The sequence below is a fragment of the Erinaceus europaeus genome, chromosome 14 (assembly GCF_950295315.1).
Source record: "Erinaceus europaeus chromosome 14, mEriEur2.1, whole genome shotgun sequence".
In the NCBI taxonomy this organism is placed as follows: domain Eukaryota; kingdom Metazoa; phylum Chordata; class Mammalia; order Eulipotyphla; family Erinaceidae; genus Erinaceus; species Erinaceus europaeus.
In genome coordinates this window covers 45,993,343-46,012,493 of record NC_080175.1, presented here as the reverse complement: position 1 = coordinate 46,012,493, position 19,151 = coordinate 45,993,343, and the positions used below count along the sequence as shown (strand labels likewise).

Genomic DNA, 19,151 nt, shown 5'->3' with positions numbered 1-19,151 from the left:
TGACCTGTAGGCTGCACAGGAAGTTGGTGAGCTAATGTTTATGGAGGCCGCCAGGCGCGCCGGCAGAGGGACCACGTGTAGCCTACCTGGCCCGTAGATTACATGTGTACAGAGAGCCTTGCTGCAGTGTGTGGCTTGGTAAGTTTCCCCAAAACGAACATATCAGACCCCAATGAAGACATGACACAACCAGTCTGGGGCCCAGGAGGCATCCTAGGAGCTCTTTCTGTGCTCAGTGTGTGTTGAGCCTCCAGGAGCCTAGGTCATCAGAGCCCTATCCCCCTGGTTCAGTCCTGATGCTCCAGGAATACCATCAGGAGGGGTTGCCAGCATTGCTGGCTCTTGGTGCTCCTTTGAGAGGAACTTGGGGCTGGCTGACATGTGGTGCAAAGTCCTGGTAAGGCAGGAGGACTAGAACACAGTTACAGACTAAGCTGGTGGGGCAGCAAAGTACCTCCACCCACCCCACCCCCAGAGGTCACCTTTGCCACCCAGGGCCCCGTCACCCTCTCTTTACTGCTCAGCTTCCTTTGCTGTGTGAGGAGGTCGGGGGACAGACTGCATTTCCTTGTAAAGTCTTATGTGTTGGGAATACAGTGGTTATGGGGGCAAACTTGCAAGTTAATGGGAAGCTAAACTTCATTATTTATTTATTTATATATTTTTTATTTTGGATAGAGATAGAGAAATTGAGAAGGAGGAGGGAGAGACAGCCGGTGACAGACCTGCAGCCTTGCTTCACTGCTTGTGAGGCCCCTGCCACAGGTAGGGACCCAGGGCTCGAACCCAGGTCCTTGTGCTCTGTAATATGTGTGTTCCACTAGATGAGCCACCACACCTACTGCCCCCAGAAGCTAAACTTTTACACAAATACCAGTTACTGTGTGCTTTTCCTACCCTGAACCCACACCCCTGCCTTCTCCAGTCATTAACTAGAAGCCTGCACAGGCCTGGCAATATGTCTATGCTTTGTCAGGACAGACTGCAGTGTAATTTCTGCTCTATCCACTTCACCCCACACTGGAGTGATGGCACTGTCAGCAGGAGCCATCCAGGAGCTGAATTATGGTTTATTGAAAGAATTTCTCAGAACAAATGCAGTGTAGACAGGTCCTTGGGTCTGTGCATTCTCTCCCTCCCCCATGTTCTTGAAGGAACCAAGCCCCTCAAATGATGCAGACCCCCTCCCCCGTCCCCCACACCATCCCCAAGAGACAGAGGCCCCCTGGATTGGTCACAGCTGATAGGTGGCCCAGTTGCCACCTGTTTGTCCCGCTGGGTGGGTGCCCAAGTCAGATCAAGGAAAGCTGCCCCTACTGCTGCCACCACTAATCGGGGCTTGTGCTGGGAGTGGAGCCAGGCTTACTTTTTTTTGTTTGTTTTGTTTTTCCTCTTCAGATCCCAGTTCCATCCTGTCTCTCTCTGGTCCCATAATTAGATTATGGCAGAGAGGATTGGAGCCATTATTCTTGTGAGGCCTCCCCATTCTGTTTCTCCCAGAGCAGAGAGGAATGAGTATTAAGGTCTCATTTCTCAACTCCAGTGCTGAGCTCACAGGCTGTGCTGAGTGCTGGGCCGTGGGCTGCACTTGCCTGTCTGGTGAGCTTGGAGCTGGCCCAAGGATCAGCAGGTGTGGGGGCCAGTCAGCAAGCTTCCCCTGCTCTGGCACCTCAGCTCCACCCGAAGGAGCCATAGCAAGCCAGAACTTTCCAGAAGGCCCAAGGACATCATGTAGACCTCTGTGGAGCACGAGCCCCTTGCTCTGCTACACAGCCAGGGGGCTTCTCAGATGGCCCATTGCTTGTCGCATTGAATGTCACAGTCAAGGGTGACCATGATTCTCGAGGCCAGGACCCCTCTCTCATGTTGCAGAGGTGTAGGTGGTGGGCTTTCCTCACCAGTGTGAGCTGAAGCCACCCTCAGTGATGGGTGCATTAGTGATGTGTGCCAAGGAGATCCTGGCCTTAGTACGGTTGAGAGAATGTCTACTAGTGCTCCTCTGCTCAGTCTTTTCAAAAGACTCATTGACAGAGTAAATATGTCTACATATCTTACCTTTGAAACCATGAATAGAGAAAGATTTAAAATTTTTTCACTTAAAATATTTAAAATGTAAAAATAACACTTTTTCATCTTAGTTTTGAATATAAATGCTGGTCAACACACCACTGCTATTGTAGTTACTTGTTCTAGAAGCCTCTCAAAACAGGCATACATGTATGTTTGTGGAAGAACTTAAGGGAGAGATGACAGTTCATTAGGATGCATCACCCTGGGACTAGAAGAGTGCACCTTACCTTGCACAAAACTCTGAGCTCGTGGCGCTTGAAGAAATCATGCTAAGTGAAATAAATCAGAAATAGAAGTATGAATATGGGATGATCTCATTCACATGCAGAAGCTGAAAAACAGTATCAGGAAAAAAAAAAAAAACACTAAGCAGAACTTGGACTGGAGTTGGTGTTTTGCACCAAAGTAAAAGATGGGGTGGGTGGAGGGGATGAACAGGATGGCAGAGGAGACCTAGTGGGGGTTGTATTGTTGTGTGGAAAAATGAGAAATGTTATGCATGTACAAACTATTGTATTTACTGTCAGCTGTAAAACATTAATCCCCCAAATAAAAAAAAAGATTCTGGGCTTGAACCCCCATACCACAGGATAGCACCACAGAACCAGGAGAAGCTCCAGGAATGGTGGAGCCATGCTCCAGAAACTCTCTCCATTTGCCTGTCTCTAAAATGAAGAAATGATGAACAGTTACAGAAATATCACATTTGTCTCTGTCCTGCTTCTCGCCAAGGAAAGTGAGCTCAAGTGGGACAAGGGTGCTGGACTCGATCTGAAAGCAGCTCCTCATTTGATAGAAGCATAGTCCACAGCTTTCATGGCCATCAGGCTCTGATGGGGAGGGCTAGGCAGTGAAAGTGCATGTAAAGAAGCTTCTCTCTCTCTCTCTTTACCTCCTCAGACCCTCTGTCCATGGGCCCTCAGAAAGCTCTGGAAACCATTGGTGCCAATCTGCAGAAGCAGTACGAGAACTGGCAGCCCAGGGTAAGTGACCTTAGCTTGCATTCTTCCTTTCTTACAGGGAAACCTCAGCACCGTGATGTTAGTAGCCTTTAAGTCCACAGGAGACCTTGTCCCAGCTGCACAAGGTGGTCACTCAGGTGGTTGTGGGGTCCCTGATGTGTGCTTGCACCCCAGTGTCTAGGACTTGGCTGCTCTATCCTTCCATGTAGACGACTCATGCACTGCCCCAAGCCATGAACTCTTGTCTCATATTCCCTTTGCCTAAGTGTTCCTCTAAATTTTTGAAGAAAAAAGAAGTTTATGCTATGTCTAAATAATGGTTTTTATTTGGTGTAAGAGATGTGTTTTCAGTGACTTTTATGTAACTTCAACTAGTTAGAGCTTTTTCTTCCCTCTTCAGTTTTCAAACAGTTGAAGGAAAAAAAACACACTCATACACACTCACACATATACACAAACCCACACTTGACATTCAAATGATGACACCTCTTAGAGGCTTTCTCTTTGATTCAAAAAGGAAGATTCTTTTTAGGGAGTCAGCTTCCAATTACTATGTCTTTTGTTGCTAATACCTTACACATTTTCTTTTTCTTAAAGAAAAGTGGCATGGAATAGGATAACTGTGTCAAATCGCCTTGAAGATCTTTAGTTGTTTGTAACTCCCCCCACCCCAAAGACCTACTTCCTTTGGCCTTTCTCATTAACAGGTTTGAGGATTGAATCATTTGAGTAGACAAGAGATTCTGGGTGTGTGTGTAGAGGTGTCTTCCGATCCTGCTTTGTGTGAGGGCCAGACAGGGAGGCTGGCAGGTGGCCTGGCTCTCCCTTGTGCCTCAGGCTCCTGTCCCTTTCTGGGCAGGTGCCTTGTGAAAGCAGATGGCATAGGGACCCTGTGAACGCCAGCTTGCCTGGGGCTTTTATCTTTGTATCATGTAGACATGTGACCTGGAACCTAGAAATTCTTTGTGCCTTTATTAAGTTCCCAGAGAGGGGATGAACCCCAGCTGTTGGGTTCCTGTTGCTCGTGTCCTCGAGTGATTATTGCTTTTTGCCCTGGGCAGAGTGTTGGGAAATAGCTGTGTGTTTGGGACATTTCTCTGTGCTTCGAATCTCTACTTGTCAAGTCTAGAACCATGAGCTTTTAGTTTTTTGCAAGGAAGGTTCTGAGCAGCCATTTTCATCTGCACTGGAAAGCACTTTCTTGAGAGTATGCCATGTCTGGACTTGGAGAAGGACTGGAGAGATGTTGTGAAGATGTTGCAGGTCCTCAGGATCCCTACAAGGCCAAAGTCAAGGAATGTGGCGCTGATAGAAGTCCCAGTCTCACAATGTGTGCGTGGCAGCAGGCAGGCAGGCGTGCCATCTAAGTCATGGCAGCACCAATGCCTGGGGGAAGAGCCAGCCCCACCTAATTGAAAACACCTGCCTTTCTGACAGCACTGCTTCTGAAACTCTCTTGGGCTTGACTTCCCGATTTGACTCTGCACTGGGTGTGTTTGTTGAAGGAGGCACATAGCCAGATAAAGTCTGCTCTGTTAGTTGTGTTCTTCAGAGAACCAGTTTCTGCTGTTGTACTGACTTGCTTTAGAGAATGATTATACAAAAGACGATGCAGCCATGGAGTACACATTTAATATTGCAAGCTATTATATGTTATTCTGTTGGTGTTATTTGTTCTTTGAGTACTTAGAGTTGATTCACAGCTAGCTTTATTTATGCATTTAGTTTTATATATTTTATTTGCCACCAGGGTTGTGGCTGGGACTTGGTGCCAGTGACTCCACTGAACCTAGTGGTTTTTTTGTTCTTTTTTGATGGGGGTGGGGTAGGGAAAGAGATACCTGCAGCACAGTTCCACTGCCCATGAAGTTTCCCCATTGCAGGTGGGGACTGGGGGCTTGAACATAGGTCCTTGCACATAGCAATGTGTACACTCCACCAGCTGCACCATCACCAGGCCCCTCCTGGTACTTGTTTAAGTTGGCAGGTATTGGCTACTTCCTGCTAGCAGAGAGAATTGGGGTCTTTTAAAGTAGGATATGTTATGGTTTTAAATCTATGGTTCTAACCGTAGATCTCTTCTCTGACATCTGGAGGTGGCATTGCCTTACCTAGATGGGCAGGACTGATAGAGTGGAACAGATATGCCTGAGTTAGAGTCACAGATCCACTGAATGGGTGGTCATCAATATGAGAGTGTGCTCAAGTCAGTGGGACTCCCAGCACAGGTTGCAAAATAGTGTCCTAGAGAGAGATGGTTCATAGGGCCAGGGAGGGCAGGCAAGTGTTTTCATAAGGCAGACACTCAGGAGAGGGGGTCGGTGCCACACATTCCATCTGTTCTTACATGGCAGCTGTAGCCCAGCACCTCGCTGTGGCTCTCTGCCTGCATCTGGGAGGCAGAACCATAATGCTGAATACAGAGTGTTCCCGTCGCTGGATGCCAGGACATTAATTTCTCAGTACAGGAAAATGTTTAAAGAATCCCCGCACTCAGGCTGGGATGTAGTTCTGTGACAGAGCACATCAGGCCCTGGGTTTGATGCTGAGCACTGCTTCACCTCAAAACAATTTATGTTTTCATTGCTGCAGCTGGTTAGTGGCAGGGAGGAACCCAGAGAAGTGGATACAGCAAGGTCCCTGCCGACACTGCTGTCACCGTGGGCTGTGCCATATGTGCTCAACCACGTGGGCCATGTCTCTGTCCTCATTGCCTCATGACAGTGACATTCAGGCTGGGAGGGAGGCCTGTCCCCACCAGCAGGGTTCTCACACAGAGCACAAGGCAATTGCCAAGCTCCACTGCTGGCATCCACCATACCTGCTCTTCCCCAGACCCCCTGAAACATTGCCAAGCTGAATGTACCCCACTTTATCATACTCTCCAGGGCTTTCAGGTTTCTGTAGCAATAAACAGCAGCAGCTGTGTCTTCTGCAGTAAGACAAAGGGACAACGATCACAATGCTAGACTTGGGTACGGTGCCCAGAGATCAGGTTCTCTCTCCTAGATGGAAACCAGGTCATTTTTATTACTACAGTTTGTGGAAGTGCCTGCCTGCCTGCCTGCCTGCCTGCCTGCCTGCTGGGTGCCGTACATGGAGGCTCACTGTCACCAGCCACTGGCCCCATGAACATCTAGGGAGCAGCGAGCCCTGGACCTTCCAGCTCCTTCCCACAACTCTCCCCACATTCCCAGCCTTCTGCAAGAGCAAACACTTTGGTAAAGGTGACTGGTGTTCAATCAATCTCTGAGAATTGGATTTATTTTTTTGGAAGGCGGCCAGGGTTTGGCTATGATGAAATCTTGCTTTGGCTTCATTTAAGACTCGGCCTTAGTGCCTGGTAGGTAAATAAATTGCTATTCTGCAGAAGATTGGAGGGAAAAGACCAGCTGTAGTTTCAGCTGAAAATTCTGCAATTAAATAAACCTCCCTCATTTCATCACTAGTCTCTCCTGAAAGTTTAATTGGGAGATAGAAAGGAGAGCTTAGTGAAGCCCAGGACACACAATGAAAGACCTATCTTTTGGGGGTGGTAGTGTACCTGGTTAAGCGTGCACATTATAGTGCACAAGGACCTGGGTTCAAGTCCATGGTCCCCACCTGCAGAGGGAAAGCTTAACCAGTGATGCAGGTATCTCTCTTTTCTATCTACCCTTTCTCATTTTTTTCTGTTACTGCCTAATAATAAATACAATAAAGTTAAAAAAAACACTTAAGGAAAGAATTTATCTTTTTAAGAATCGTTCCAGCAAGCCTGTGATTCTGGCAGCAGAGCCGTGTAACTTGGGAGCTGGTGGGGGTGGTCGGCAAGGGGTCTCTGAGACAAGGGAGGCTAGAGACGTTATTTTTTCTGCTCCTGCCAAGGTGACTGCAGCTTTTTTCATGGCAATACTGAGTGCTGATTTTTTTTAAAAAATTTTTTTATTGGGGAATTAATGTTTTACATTCAACAGTAAATACAATAGTTTGTACATGCATAACATTTCCCAGTTTTCCATATAACAATACAACCCCCACTAGGTCCTCTTGTCATCCTTTTTGGATCTGTATTCTCCCCACCAGAGTCTTTTACTTTGGTGCAATACGCCAACTCCAGTTCAGGTTCTACTTGTGCTTTCTTTTCTTATCTTGTTTTCAACCTCTGCCTGAGAGTGAGATCATCCCATAATCATCCTTCTGTTTCTGACTTATTTCACTTAACATGATTTTTTCACCGAGGTATAGGTCTTCTCCTGAGTTTCCTGGTTAGTTCTCTGTCCCCTGGTGTCAGCCTAGGGCCTCCCTGCTGCTGCTCCAGATTCTGAGGGTAGTAGCAATGGAGACTCAGTTGCACTTGGTGAGTCTCAGGGGAGTCCTCTCCTCCCTTCAGCTGTCCCCTTGTTGGTGGAACAGACTGGAGGTGGTGTCTCAACTGATAACCTGCCGGACCAGCCACTTAATCTCTCCCTAGACTCCTCTCTGACCAACAGCCACACGTGTTTGTACTGGTGATTTGGTGGGTTCCTGAAATCGTTCTAGTCCTGTCTTGTTTTGGTCCCAGGTGGTCTCCTTTGGTATTCCTAGTTGACCCAGGAGAGAGGAGAGGAGAAACAGATCTGCTGCTGCTTGTAGCCCCGCCTCCAGAAGTCTCCTGAGTGCTGATTTTTAATTCAATTGTTTTTTATCTCCTGCAGTTGATGCTATAAATATCCAAATTGCCTTTGGCAGAAAAAAGTTTTCCCACCCCTGCCCTAGGAGGTGAAGGCCACCACACCTAACTTGGGGCGAAATGTATTCATCTGATTGTCCAAGAGCATGTTTTAATGGAGGTCTTTGTAGTTCCGTAGGATGGGGGGAGCAGCTTGGTGAGTGTTGGCTATTGGCAGGGGTCTGGAGTGGCCTGAATCTGTGGGGAGTAGGACTACTACCTTAGTGAGTTTCTGGGTGCCCACTCTCCCTCACAGGTCTGAGCATGGCCAAGGCCTCATGAATGTCCTGTGAAGTGTGGGCAGGCTGGTGACCACACAGTGACAGTCTATGGATTGCAAACAGCGCAGGTTTTCACAAGTCTCACATGACTCATGATCAGTGATAAGGCATCGACAGGTATTGATAGATAGGATGGCATGACACAACAAAAACAAGAAGGTGAATGTTAGCTAGAAAGTGTTTGGTCTTCAGGTACAAGAGGCCTAGAGCAAGAGACAAAGCCTCAGTCCTGAGGTAAAGATACTTTGAGCTCTTCTGAGCAGATATGGGGGCAGAGAGGTGGGAAGTGGACTCAGGTGTCTGTCCATTGATAACAAGGCCTAGGCTCTTCCTCCCACACATCCTTGGGTGCTTGCCATATCCCTCTTGACTAGCACCTGCAGGATCCAGAGGGGTTCGCAGAGGTGGCCTTGAAATGTTTGCTGAATGTGACAGTCTGTTGATTATCTTTTCCCTGACAGGACTGAGCAACAGAATATGCACAAGTTACCTTAACAGACTCCATCTTGACTGGCCAACCTTATGAGCCAGGGCGTGAAAACTGGTCTTGCTGTTGACCAGATCTGTTTTTCTAGCTCTTTCAGGGACACCAGCCTGCTTGGGGATAGGCAGCCATGCTCTTCTTATAACCTTTGTGCCAGGCCAAAACCTGGTGGGAAGATCATGGCTCCCTCTATTTCACCTGCCTTTGAGCGTACTCTTGAAGGAAGGTGCTGCTGTAACCCGCCAAGAGGACAGCTGTTGTAGACCTGGAAGGCAGGCATGTACTCAGCCGTTGGGCACAGGTGTCCACAGGCCTTGACACCCACAGCCATGTCAGAGGCAGGGCCACAGTCCCAGCCTCTTCAAAAAGGTAGGCTGTCTGTGGGCTGGGGAGAAGAGGGTTCCTTTGACCCCACTCATTGAGCACTCAGGAAAGAGTGCTCAGCCCAGGCTGCCAAGCCAGGCTCCAAGGCCCACTCTGCTGGGACTGCTCCCTGCTGGTAACTCACAGCTGTGGGTGGCTTCAGCCCTGGTGGGTGGGGAATGGGTCAGAGCTGCCAGCACAGAGACCCACAGCACTGCACTGCAGATTCAACCCTCCATGTTTAAAAGGGAATTTTGTGTAGGGAGTGAGAATCTATCAGTAAGTGGGTTCTGAGTCAGATGTGGGGACTTGGGGGGTGGGGGGGGTTCCTCAGGTCTCAGACTGGTGGGATGGACTACATAGGGGTTCTTGCTTAGGGACAGTCATGTGTTGGCATCACCCCCAAACTGAGGTCATAGTTTTACACAGTAGTGAAAGTGCCATAAAGGCAGGAGACGAGTCTTGCCACCTGCTGCCATTCCCATGCCACCCCCCTGTTCTGTTGCCCCTCAGCCACCCTGCTCCCTCCTCTCTGCCTCCATCTTGCCCACTTCCTTTTCCATGTGCCATAAGGTCGTGCTGCCACCACGTTTGTGTTTCTGTGACACACTGAAGGAGCGCTCCTCACAGAAGACTCAGTTTACATAACTTGGTATCTGGTGAAGCACTTGGCATCAGGATCATTCAGTCTGCATGACGGTGTAGATGTAGAGTCACCAGTCCTCCAGGGGCTAACTGTGTGGGCAGTTTCCTTAACCTCTTGCTCTCCAGAATGTGGAGTCATGTCTCTGTGCCAGGCCTGTAATACTGCTTCTATCCACCCTCATCAGACCTTAGGCTCAACTGGTGGGGAGTTGGTCCCTGAGGTGTTGCTGAGAATCAGACATTCACCTCACACTGTCCACCTCCTACTATACCTGGGGAGAAGAAAGGACTGGTCACCCCAAACTGATGGAGGGATGACGTCTAAACTGTTAGAAACACAACAGACACCTTGCAAACAAGGACAGAAGTCATCCTGCAACCATTTCTGTGGCTGGGACTTGAGGGTCTCCGGGTTGGAGTCTTGGTCTCTGTGCAGCTGGGAGGGGTCAATGGGACAGAGCCCCGCTGTTGTGTGTGGTGTACCCACTGGAACAGAATCCAGTGGGCCTGTGTGCCCACCAGCCTCCACCTCTATGGGCAGGGAGAATGTACCAGAGCTCGATACTTCCATGCTGTGGTGGGGATGGTGCTAGTGACCATGGAAGGACCCAGGCTTGTGACTTTGCTGCTTCCTTGGAGTGTAACTGAGAAGTTTCTGCTTTTCCTGTAGTGCAGTACAGGTGTGAGAGGAAGGTTGGTTGGTATCTAGCAGGGGGAAGGACTGGCACCAGGAGGACCATGTGTAGACCCCCCCCCACACACACACACACACACACAGACACAGCTCCAGCTTCCTACCCAGGCTGGTAGTGAAGCCCCCTACGCAGCACTGTGCCTGCTTTCCTCTTTGCCTCTGCCCCACCCTACCTGGGAGCCCCATTCCCACTCTGCCGCACCAGCTGACCTACTTGAAGCATCGTATTTTTAGAGCAAAACAAGGGCTGAACTCCGTCCTTAATGAGCCTCTGAAGGGCATCATCTCTCATCTTTACAGTCCTTCTAACAAGAGTGGCGGTGATCTCTGTGTGGGTGACAGATCGCGAATGAGGGTCACGCACTGTCAGCATGAGTGAAGCTGCTGCGGGCATCTGGCACCCGCACGGCTTGTGCGAGTCCCCAAGTTCAACTGGAGGCCACCACTCAGGCGCCCATCAACAGTCTCAGAGGCGGTTGCATGGAGCTCAGTGGAACCAACAAGCTAGGTCCCAGCTTGGTGGGAACTTGCTGCCTGGAGGGCTGTCTCTCTGGGTAGTGCCTCTGATGCCAGCTGGGTTCACTGTGCAGGGAAACCATGCCAGGAGGGGTGTGCATGAATTTTGGATGCACCCAAGCCTTGTCAAAGATTTACTTGTTGTGTGCCATAGAATGGAGACAAATGGCTCATTAGAGCATAGACAGAGTCACATAAGGGTATCTTATCTTATCTTTATTTTATTTTATTTTTAATAGAGTGGTGTGAAGCTTCTCCCCTGCAGAGAGTGAAAGAAATGACAACACCAAAGCTTCTTTTTAAAAATTATCTTTGTTTATTGGATAGAGACAGAAATTGAGAGGGAAGAGGGAGATAGAGAGGAAGAGAGACAGCACTGCTTCACCACTTGCAAAACTTTCCACCTGCAGGTGGGGACTGGAGGCTTGAACCTGGGTCCTTATAAATTGTAACATGTGTGCTCTACCAGGTGCGTCACCACCTCGCTCCCAAAGCCTCCTTCAGTGCAGTGGGGGCCAGGTTTAACCCTGGGTTATACACATGGGCAGCACACTATCCATTGAACTATTTCACTGGCCTATGAAAGGGTCTTTCTTAGAAAAACTTAAAAAATTTATTTAGTATCGAGACAGAGAAATTGAGTTGGAAGGGGGAGATAGAAAGGGAGATCATACATATATAGAGAGACAGACACCTGCAGCACTGCTTCACCCTTGTGAAACTTCCCCCCCTGCAGGTGGGGACAGGGCACTTGAACCCAGGTCCTTGTGCACTAGGATGTGTGTGCTCATCCAGGTGCACTGCCACCCAGACCCCCCCGAGATAAGAGTCTTATGCATCTGACTGCCAGCAGGTTAGCACTCCTGCATGTTGGTGTGTGCATGCAACTAACTCAGTCCTGATTATGGCTAGTTACTCTCCCATTGGGTAGATACACTTTCCCTATCTGTGGATGGACCTGGGATGTTTCCTCTCTTGGACTGTGAGGAGTGGTGATGCTATGAATGTTTTTATGCAGGTCTGTACGTGGACCTGCGTTTCCGTTCTCCTGGCTAGGTGTGGGACTATGTGGGAGCTCTCCCATCCTTGGATGGAGGTCTGGAAAGACACTCCAATTGTTAGTCTCTCTCGTCATAGAGGTGAGCCAAGAGGAAAAAAGTCTCCCAGACTAAGCTTGCCTTGTTAGCCTCTCAAGCCCACAGGGATCTCACAGTTTCTCCTTGCTAACTTCAGGCCACATGACTGCCTGCCTTAAGGTTCATTTACTCAAAGTTCACCTCACCTTCTGATCTCAGAGGAGAACACACCTTATCACACACTCCTAACACTGCCCTTTGATGTCCTTAATTTGCATCAAACCTTGCTTATCTTCTCTCTATCTCACCATAACTGGTTCAACCCCTATTCTCCTCTCAAACGCCTTTGGGTAATTAAATACCTGCATCAGGAGACTAATTATCTTGACCTTTATGTATCTGCATCAATTCTTGTCATACCAGCCCCCTACCATAGGGGCAAGCTGACCTTTAAGAAACCTGTAATTTCTGATGTATTTGAAAAATGTTCTTTGTATAACTTTCTCTATATATATCCAAGCTCACCCCTGAATAAATTGAGAGTTGATCTGCTCTTATGCTTCCTCCTTGCAGGTGAGGCCTGTGTCTGGAACCCTTTTCTTTGCACCTGGTAACATTTGCTTTCTCCCAGGTGAGCCACCACCTGGTTTCGGGTCCCTGGCTTTTTGCCTTGGCTGTCCTAGCCACTATGTAAATTCATCCTGAGCCTGAACCAGGAGCCCTATGCCAGTGGCCTCTGTGATGTTCCTCTTAAAGAACTGCATCTCTAACTGGCTGCATAATGGGGTTTTAGTTATAAGCTATAATATATATATAGTCTAAATTTAGTAAAAATTCAGCAAATGAACACTTATAATCAATAATGAGTTTGAGGAAATCAAAACTCATCAAGAATTGTTTTGCAAAAATTTGCTAATAAATTGAAATGAAATGCATGTTTTACTAGGAAAACAAAATGATCTTAATTGACTTCAGAAAATAGAGAAAATCAAAATAAATTTGTAACCATAGAAAGACATTGAGAATGGTTTTAAAGAAGACTTTAAACTTCAAAGGAAAACAGGCTTCTTTGACTATTTAGTTTCTGTTATGGAAAAGTATTAAAAATGTATAAGTATTGGGAGGGTAACACAGTGGGTTAAGTGCACATGGCACCAAGCACAAGGACTGGCATAAGGATCCTGGTTCAAGCCCCCGGCTCCCCACCTCCAGGGGGGGGGGGGCGTCACTTCACAGATGGTGAAGCAGGTCTGCAGGTGTCTGTCTTTCTCTCTCCCTCTCTGTTTCCCCTCCTCTCTCAATTTCTCTCTGTTCTATCCAACAACAATGATATCAATAACAACAATAACTACAACAACAGTAAAACAACAAGGGCAACAAAAGGGAAAAAAAGCAAATTAAAAAATGTATAAGTGTAAAAAGTAAGATGAAAGAGAAGAAAATGTATTCAACAACATTTGACTATGTAGTTGTAACTGATAGAAATCTGGCTAATTCTCCCTTCAGTTTCATGATTCTCCTGGTCAGCTCACAGCTGGAACTACGAATCTAGCTCTCCCAGCAGCCATGCTTGCCTTCTTTTTTTTCCTTTTTTTTTTTTTTTTTTCCTTTGATAGGACAGAGAGAAATTGAGAGGCAAACAGGGAGATAGGGACAGAGAAAGACACCCACAGAAAGACACCCACTGCTTCAGTTCACTTGTGAAGAATCCCCCCTGGAAGTGAAGAGCGGGGCTTGTGCACAGTAATGTGTACACTCAGCCAAGTGTGCTGCCACTGGCTGCTCCTAGTCTTTTATATTTTTTAAAAAGATCTATTTGCATGAGCGAGAGAGACACCAAAACAATATTCCACTGTAGCATATGGTGGTGCTGGGTACTAAACCTGGTACTTCTTGGGCCTCAGGCATAAAAGTCTGACATATTGTCTTTTGCTATCTCTCCGGCTTCCTGGACAATTTTTAAATTGATCAGCAGGACCAAGTAGTGGATATGTATGTGGGCGGGTGAGTATATAGGCAGCTAAGTGATGGCTGGCTGGCTGGCTAGGTGCATGCATATGCATAGTCATGTAGATAGCTGGATGGATAGACAGGCAGACTGAGAGATGGACCTGCGAGAGTGAGTGTGCAGTGAGGGAGGGAGCCTGTGCTACCTCCTGTCCTTCCCAGTCTCCATCTCTCTCATGGTGGCCTTCTGAGTTGGTTAATTCTGGTTCCATAGATCTGTGAAAGCACAGATAATCCCCCAAAGGAATACACAGCACTCTTGTCTTGGAGATATAAGACCTTCCTTTCAGTCCTCTATACACTTTGCATTCCAATCGTGTGCTGATTGGCTGCTCTAGCAATAGGCCCTGAACCCAGCCCTTCAGTGATACTTCAAGGCAGGGGGGCTGGCTGAGACTGCCTTTGGGCTGTGAAGTCTGCTTGTGGTTTGTTCTGCCTCTTGAGGTCCTGTCTCTCACTTCTGTGCTGTGTGAGGAGATGGCTAGAAAGGTCATGCTTGGGCCTTCCACTGGGGTAGCTCTCCTGGCTTTCCTGCTGAGACAGGCTCTCAGATTGCTGCTTCTTTCACCTGCAAGACCAGGGGGCACTGACTGCATGGGAGGAACAAGCCCTGGAGGAGGGAGGGGTGAGCTGGCCAGCACCATGCATTAAAGCAGCCACACTTGTGGGCATTTTACCCCAGGACAGACAGTACTGCTGAGAGCTTAGACCATGCTTTCGTCAAAGAAAATTCTGTTCTATTGAATATGTTCTTTATGAAAAGACAAAGCCAGACATCTTGAGAAATCAGATACGGGCCATGCACAGCAGTCCACATGAGGGTTCCTGCAGGGAGAAGCTAACAGCCTGCTTACAGCCGCTCAAGCAGCCCAAGGGGGGCAGTGACTCATGGTTCTGTGCCCACAGTGTTGACTCCGGGGGGCCCTTCTTTAATTACCACAGTTCCCAATGTGACCTCAAAGCAAGGGAAATAGCGGCTTCACTTACAAGTTGAATAGAGACATCATTACTTTCAGTATACGCAGATGAGTGAACTTCCCCAACTGCTACTATAGCTAATGAGCATTCAGTTTCTGGCCTTCTTTACAAAGGTGACTCTTTACACACTGTGTCCTGGCAGGTTTCCAAGCTTCCCCGGGGCTGTCACGGTCTACGTGTAGTTTCTCTTGTGTTTGTCCTTCTAGTGCTATGCTATTGCTTTGTTTGCTTATTTTATTGCTACCAGGGTTGTTGCTAGGGCTGGGGCTGGTGCTGGTACTGCAGATCCACCACTCCCGGCTGCCATTTTTTTCCTTTCCTTTCTGTTTTTCTATTTTATTGGCTAGGACAGAGAGAAACTAAGAGAGCAATTTTTTCCTTTCTATTTTTCTATTTTATTGGCTAGGACAGAAAGAAACTAAGAGAGGAGGGTGAGGTAGAGAGAGAGAGAGAGACAGACCCCTGTAGATCTGCTTCACTACCTGTGCAGCATCCCCCTTGTAGGTCGGGAGTGGGAGCTTGAACCTGGGTCCTTACACATGGTAGCATGTGTGCTCAACTGGATGTACCACAGCCCAGCCCTTTCCTCCCCTCCTTATAGTGCTTTTTCTGTGTGCGTTTAACCTGGTGTGCCACTGCCCGGCCTCCTTTATAGTTCTTTTTGACCCTGTGGCTTCATGGATTTCCTCTGTATCACTTCAAATACTGACTCTTCTTTCCTGGATTACAGACACCTCCCCAACCCACCCCCACCCCCCAGTCAGAGCCCTGCTCAGCTCTAGCTTGTGGAACCTGGTACCTTTGGTGCCTCAGGCATGTAAGTCTTTTTTTTTTTCCTCCAGGGTTATTGCTGGGCTCGGTGCCTGCACCATGTATCCACCGCTCCTGGAGGCCATTTTTTTTCTCCCTTTTGTTGCCCTTGTTGTTGTAGCCTTGTTGTGGTTATTATTATTGCCATTGTTGATGTTGTTCGTTGTTGGATAGGACAGAGAGAAATGGAGAGAGGAGGGGAAGACAGAGAGGGGAAGAGAAAGATAGACACCTGCAGACCTGCTTCACTGCCTGTGAAGCGACTCCCCTGCAGGTGGGGAGCCGGGGGGCTCGAACCGGGATCCTTACGCCGGTCCCTGCGCTTTGCGCCATATGCGCTTAGCCCACTGCGCCACCGCCCGATCCCCGGCATGTAAGTCTTTTTGCAAAACCATTGTGCTGCCTCCCCAGTCCTTTCTTGGAACTCTTAACTAGTAGAATATGTTCCCTTCACTGTACCCCATGTGTTTCTGATATTCTGCTTGATGTTTATTCTTTCTTTTTATGTTTTGTCTGGGTATTTCCTACTGACCTACCTCACAGCTTACTGATCCTCATTTGCTGTGGTGTCTCATCCTCTGTTTAGCTGACTTAACCAGATTCGTGGATTGCCTTTTTTTTTCTTTCCACCCCATGATTTTCATCTGATTCCCATTGATGTTGGTTGTCTAGGAGCCATTATTGCTCAGCTTAGATTGTATTGAGCACAATAGCATTTTTCCTAGCTTTTGCCTTGTGTTGCAGGTCAGAAGCTGGGCTGTGTGTTGGAGCTGGCCTGGGGCTCAGACTCCGGTGCGGGCTGGAGCTCGGCTTCATCAGTGCTGCCTACTCGGGTGTGGCTTCCACTGTGTGACTATACCTGGGTAATGTCAGCTGCTGAGCTCATAGGCTTACCTGGTGTTTGTGTGTGCCATCATTCAAATTATGCATTTCTTACTCTTGCGTCTCTGTCCTTCGCTAAGCTCTGAGACTTTCTACACAACTACATGCATCTCCTGTTTAGTCTTTTATTTTTATTTACTTATTTTTATTGCCACCAGAGTGATCACTGGGATTCTGTGCCTGTACAATGGATCCATCATGCCTAGCAACTATATATTTTCCTTTCTTTTATTTTATCAGATGGAGAGAAATTGAGAGGTGAGGGTGGCGTTGGAGAGGGAGAGCAACAGAGAGAGAGAGAGACATCTGAAGCATTACTTCACTGCTTGTGAAGCTTCTCCCCTGCAGGTAGGGGCTGGGGGCTTGAACCTGGATCCTGATGCAAGGTAGTGTGTCCACTTGACCAAATTCACTACTGCCTGGCCTCTTCTTGTTTTCACTTTTTTTTAAAGAGTCTCAGTGACTGGTGTGAAAGGGGTTTTCTGTGTGGCATAGGTTGTGGTACAGTGGATAAAGCACTGAGCTCTCAAGCATGAGGTGAAAGGGGTCTTTTTTTTTTTTAACGTGTGTTCTGGTGGGTTGTCAGAATAGCATGTGAGACAGAGAGAGAGAGAGAGGGAGAGGGAGAGGGAGAGGGAGAGGGAGATATTGTGTCTATGTCAAGGGAGAAGGGAGGAAGGAGAGTTTGCATGACATGTATATGGGAATTGTTAGTTGTGTTGGCACTAATGTTGGGGCCTCTCTGGCACAGGCCTCTTACTCTGTGGGCCTTACCAGGGGCCCCGATGCCCTGACACTCAGCCCTCATCCAGGCCCATTAGAGACCTCACTCCTGCACTGGGCAGAGCACACACCCACATGGGCTGTGCGGGGAGGTCTGCTCTGCTTCCAGTTAGTCTTTCACATCCCTTTGAGTCTCTGTCACTCTGAAACCTGCAGTTTTGAGCCATTCTGTAAGCAGTTGTCACTTACGTAAATCAAAATGGCCTTAAGTGTTCCGTTTGATGGATTTTTGACATTTAGAAAAATTATTTATTTACTTTTATTATTGGATAGGGACATAGAAAAATTGAGAGTGAGGGGAGACAGAGCGACACCTGAAGCCCTGCTTCACCACTCGTGAAGCTTTCTTCCTACAGGTGAGGACCAGGGACTTGAACCCAGATCCTTGTGCACTGTAATGTGTGCACTTAGCCAGGTGCACCATCAGCTGGCCCCTGACAATTTTGTGTTCCCTTTAGCAGTGAGAGGTAGAAAGAACCTCTCCTCCACCCAAAATGGTCCCTTGTGCCTCTTTTTGGCTGGTGCCTGTTGGCTGAGGCCACCTTCTCTCTAGGAACTGCTGTCTTTGTCCTATTCACACACCCTCAGTTTGAGTCTCCAGTTGCCTTTCCCTGTGGTAGATACTGCTGAGCCCCACCCCTTTGCTGCTAGCTGGTGCTGGCAGGGCTTCTGCTTTGCCCCTGGAGAGTTTTGGGGCAGGACTGCACTGGATGGCTCAGCCTTCTCCAGCCTGTCCAGTTCCTGCTGCTGTGAGCAAAGCTGCAGCAGGCGCTCATGAGGCAAGCCCTGTGCTGGCTTCTGTTTCCATGTTTCTCGGCAGATACCTGGGGAGGGGACTGCAGGCCATATATTACATTTCACAAGCGGCCCTAAATTGGCAAAAATGGCAAGAATCATCCATTTCTTTTCTCAAAGCCAGGCAATCTGCGGAGAAGTCTTATTTACTGTTTTTTCCCTGTACCTTGGAGACATAGGAGCTTGAACATAAATGAGCTGGGAGGCACAAGGCTGCCTTTGAAGGGGAGTTCAGGGCAATGCCCAGGCCTGCACCTCTCAGAGGGCAGTGAGCAAAGGCCCAACTACGTAGATAGACATGCCATGTGGAAGACAACCATGCCACTGCTTTTACCTGTTACTCAGCTTCAGCATTAGGAGGAGGCTTGGCTTTCTGTCCCTATCCTTGTCTGAGTCCTTTCTGATGGCGGCTATTCAGTATGCAGAGGCCTTGAGGCTTCTGTGGTGGTGGTGGTGGTGGCGGCGGCGGCGGCGATGTGTGTGTGTGTGTGTGTGTGTACATGCTAGTGCGCACAGGAGGAAGGAGGGAAAAGGTCTGTGTTTGTGTAAGTGGCGGGGGGAAGGAGTGCAGGTGTGTGAGTGAGTGAATGATGTGGGTGTGAGAGTATGAGTGAACTGGCATAAGGTTGTGCATGAGTGTGAGCAGGAGCCTAATCCCTCCCCATGGGCAGCAGCCAGTGCTCTAGCTCCTTGCTCAGCTCTTTCTGATACTTTGGGCTCTGGGGTCCCCACTGACCTCATACCTACAGAACCTGGCTCTACAGCCATGGGGCAGTGACCTGGCAGACCCTGACCTGAGGGGTGCCTCCAGCCCACAGTACAGGTGTGTGTGTGTGTGTGTGTGTGTGTGTGTGTGTGTGTGTGTGTCTGTGTCTGTGTGTGTGTATGTATATATGGGAGGGGTGCTGTGCTGATCACACTTTCTGTGTCTCACTTTGGAGAAGCTGGCTCTCCTTTCTCCTTTTTATATATTTTTTATATTTATTCCCTTTTGTTGCCTTTGTTGTTTTTTATTGTTGTAGTTTTTGCTGTTGTTGTTATTGGATAGGACAGAGAGAAATGGAGAGAGGAGGGGAAGACAGAGAGGGGAGAGAAAGATAGATACCTGCAGACCT

General features: G+C 48.2%; 1 protein-coding gene across 3 annotated transcripts in view; it reads left to right on the top strand.

Moving 5' to 3' along the window:
* RPTOR (regulatory associated protein of MTOR complex 1) overlaps positions 1–19,151 on the top strand; it is a 352,764-nt gene that overhangs the window by 80,530 nt on the left and 253,083 nt on the right. For all 3 annotated transcript variants that reach the window (XM_060171822.1, XM_060171821.1, XM_060171823.1), the window contains exon 3: positions 2,971–3,053. In XM_060171822.1, the coding sequence (XP_060027805.1) occupies positions 2,971–3,053 (83 nt within the window). The remainder of the gene's footprint in view (positions 1–2,970; positions 3,054–19,151) is intronic.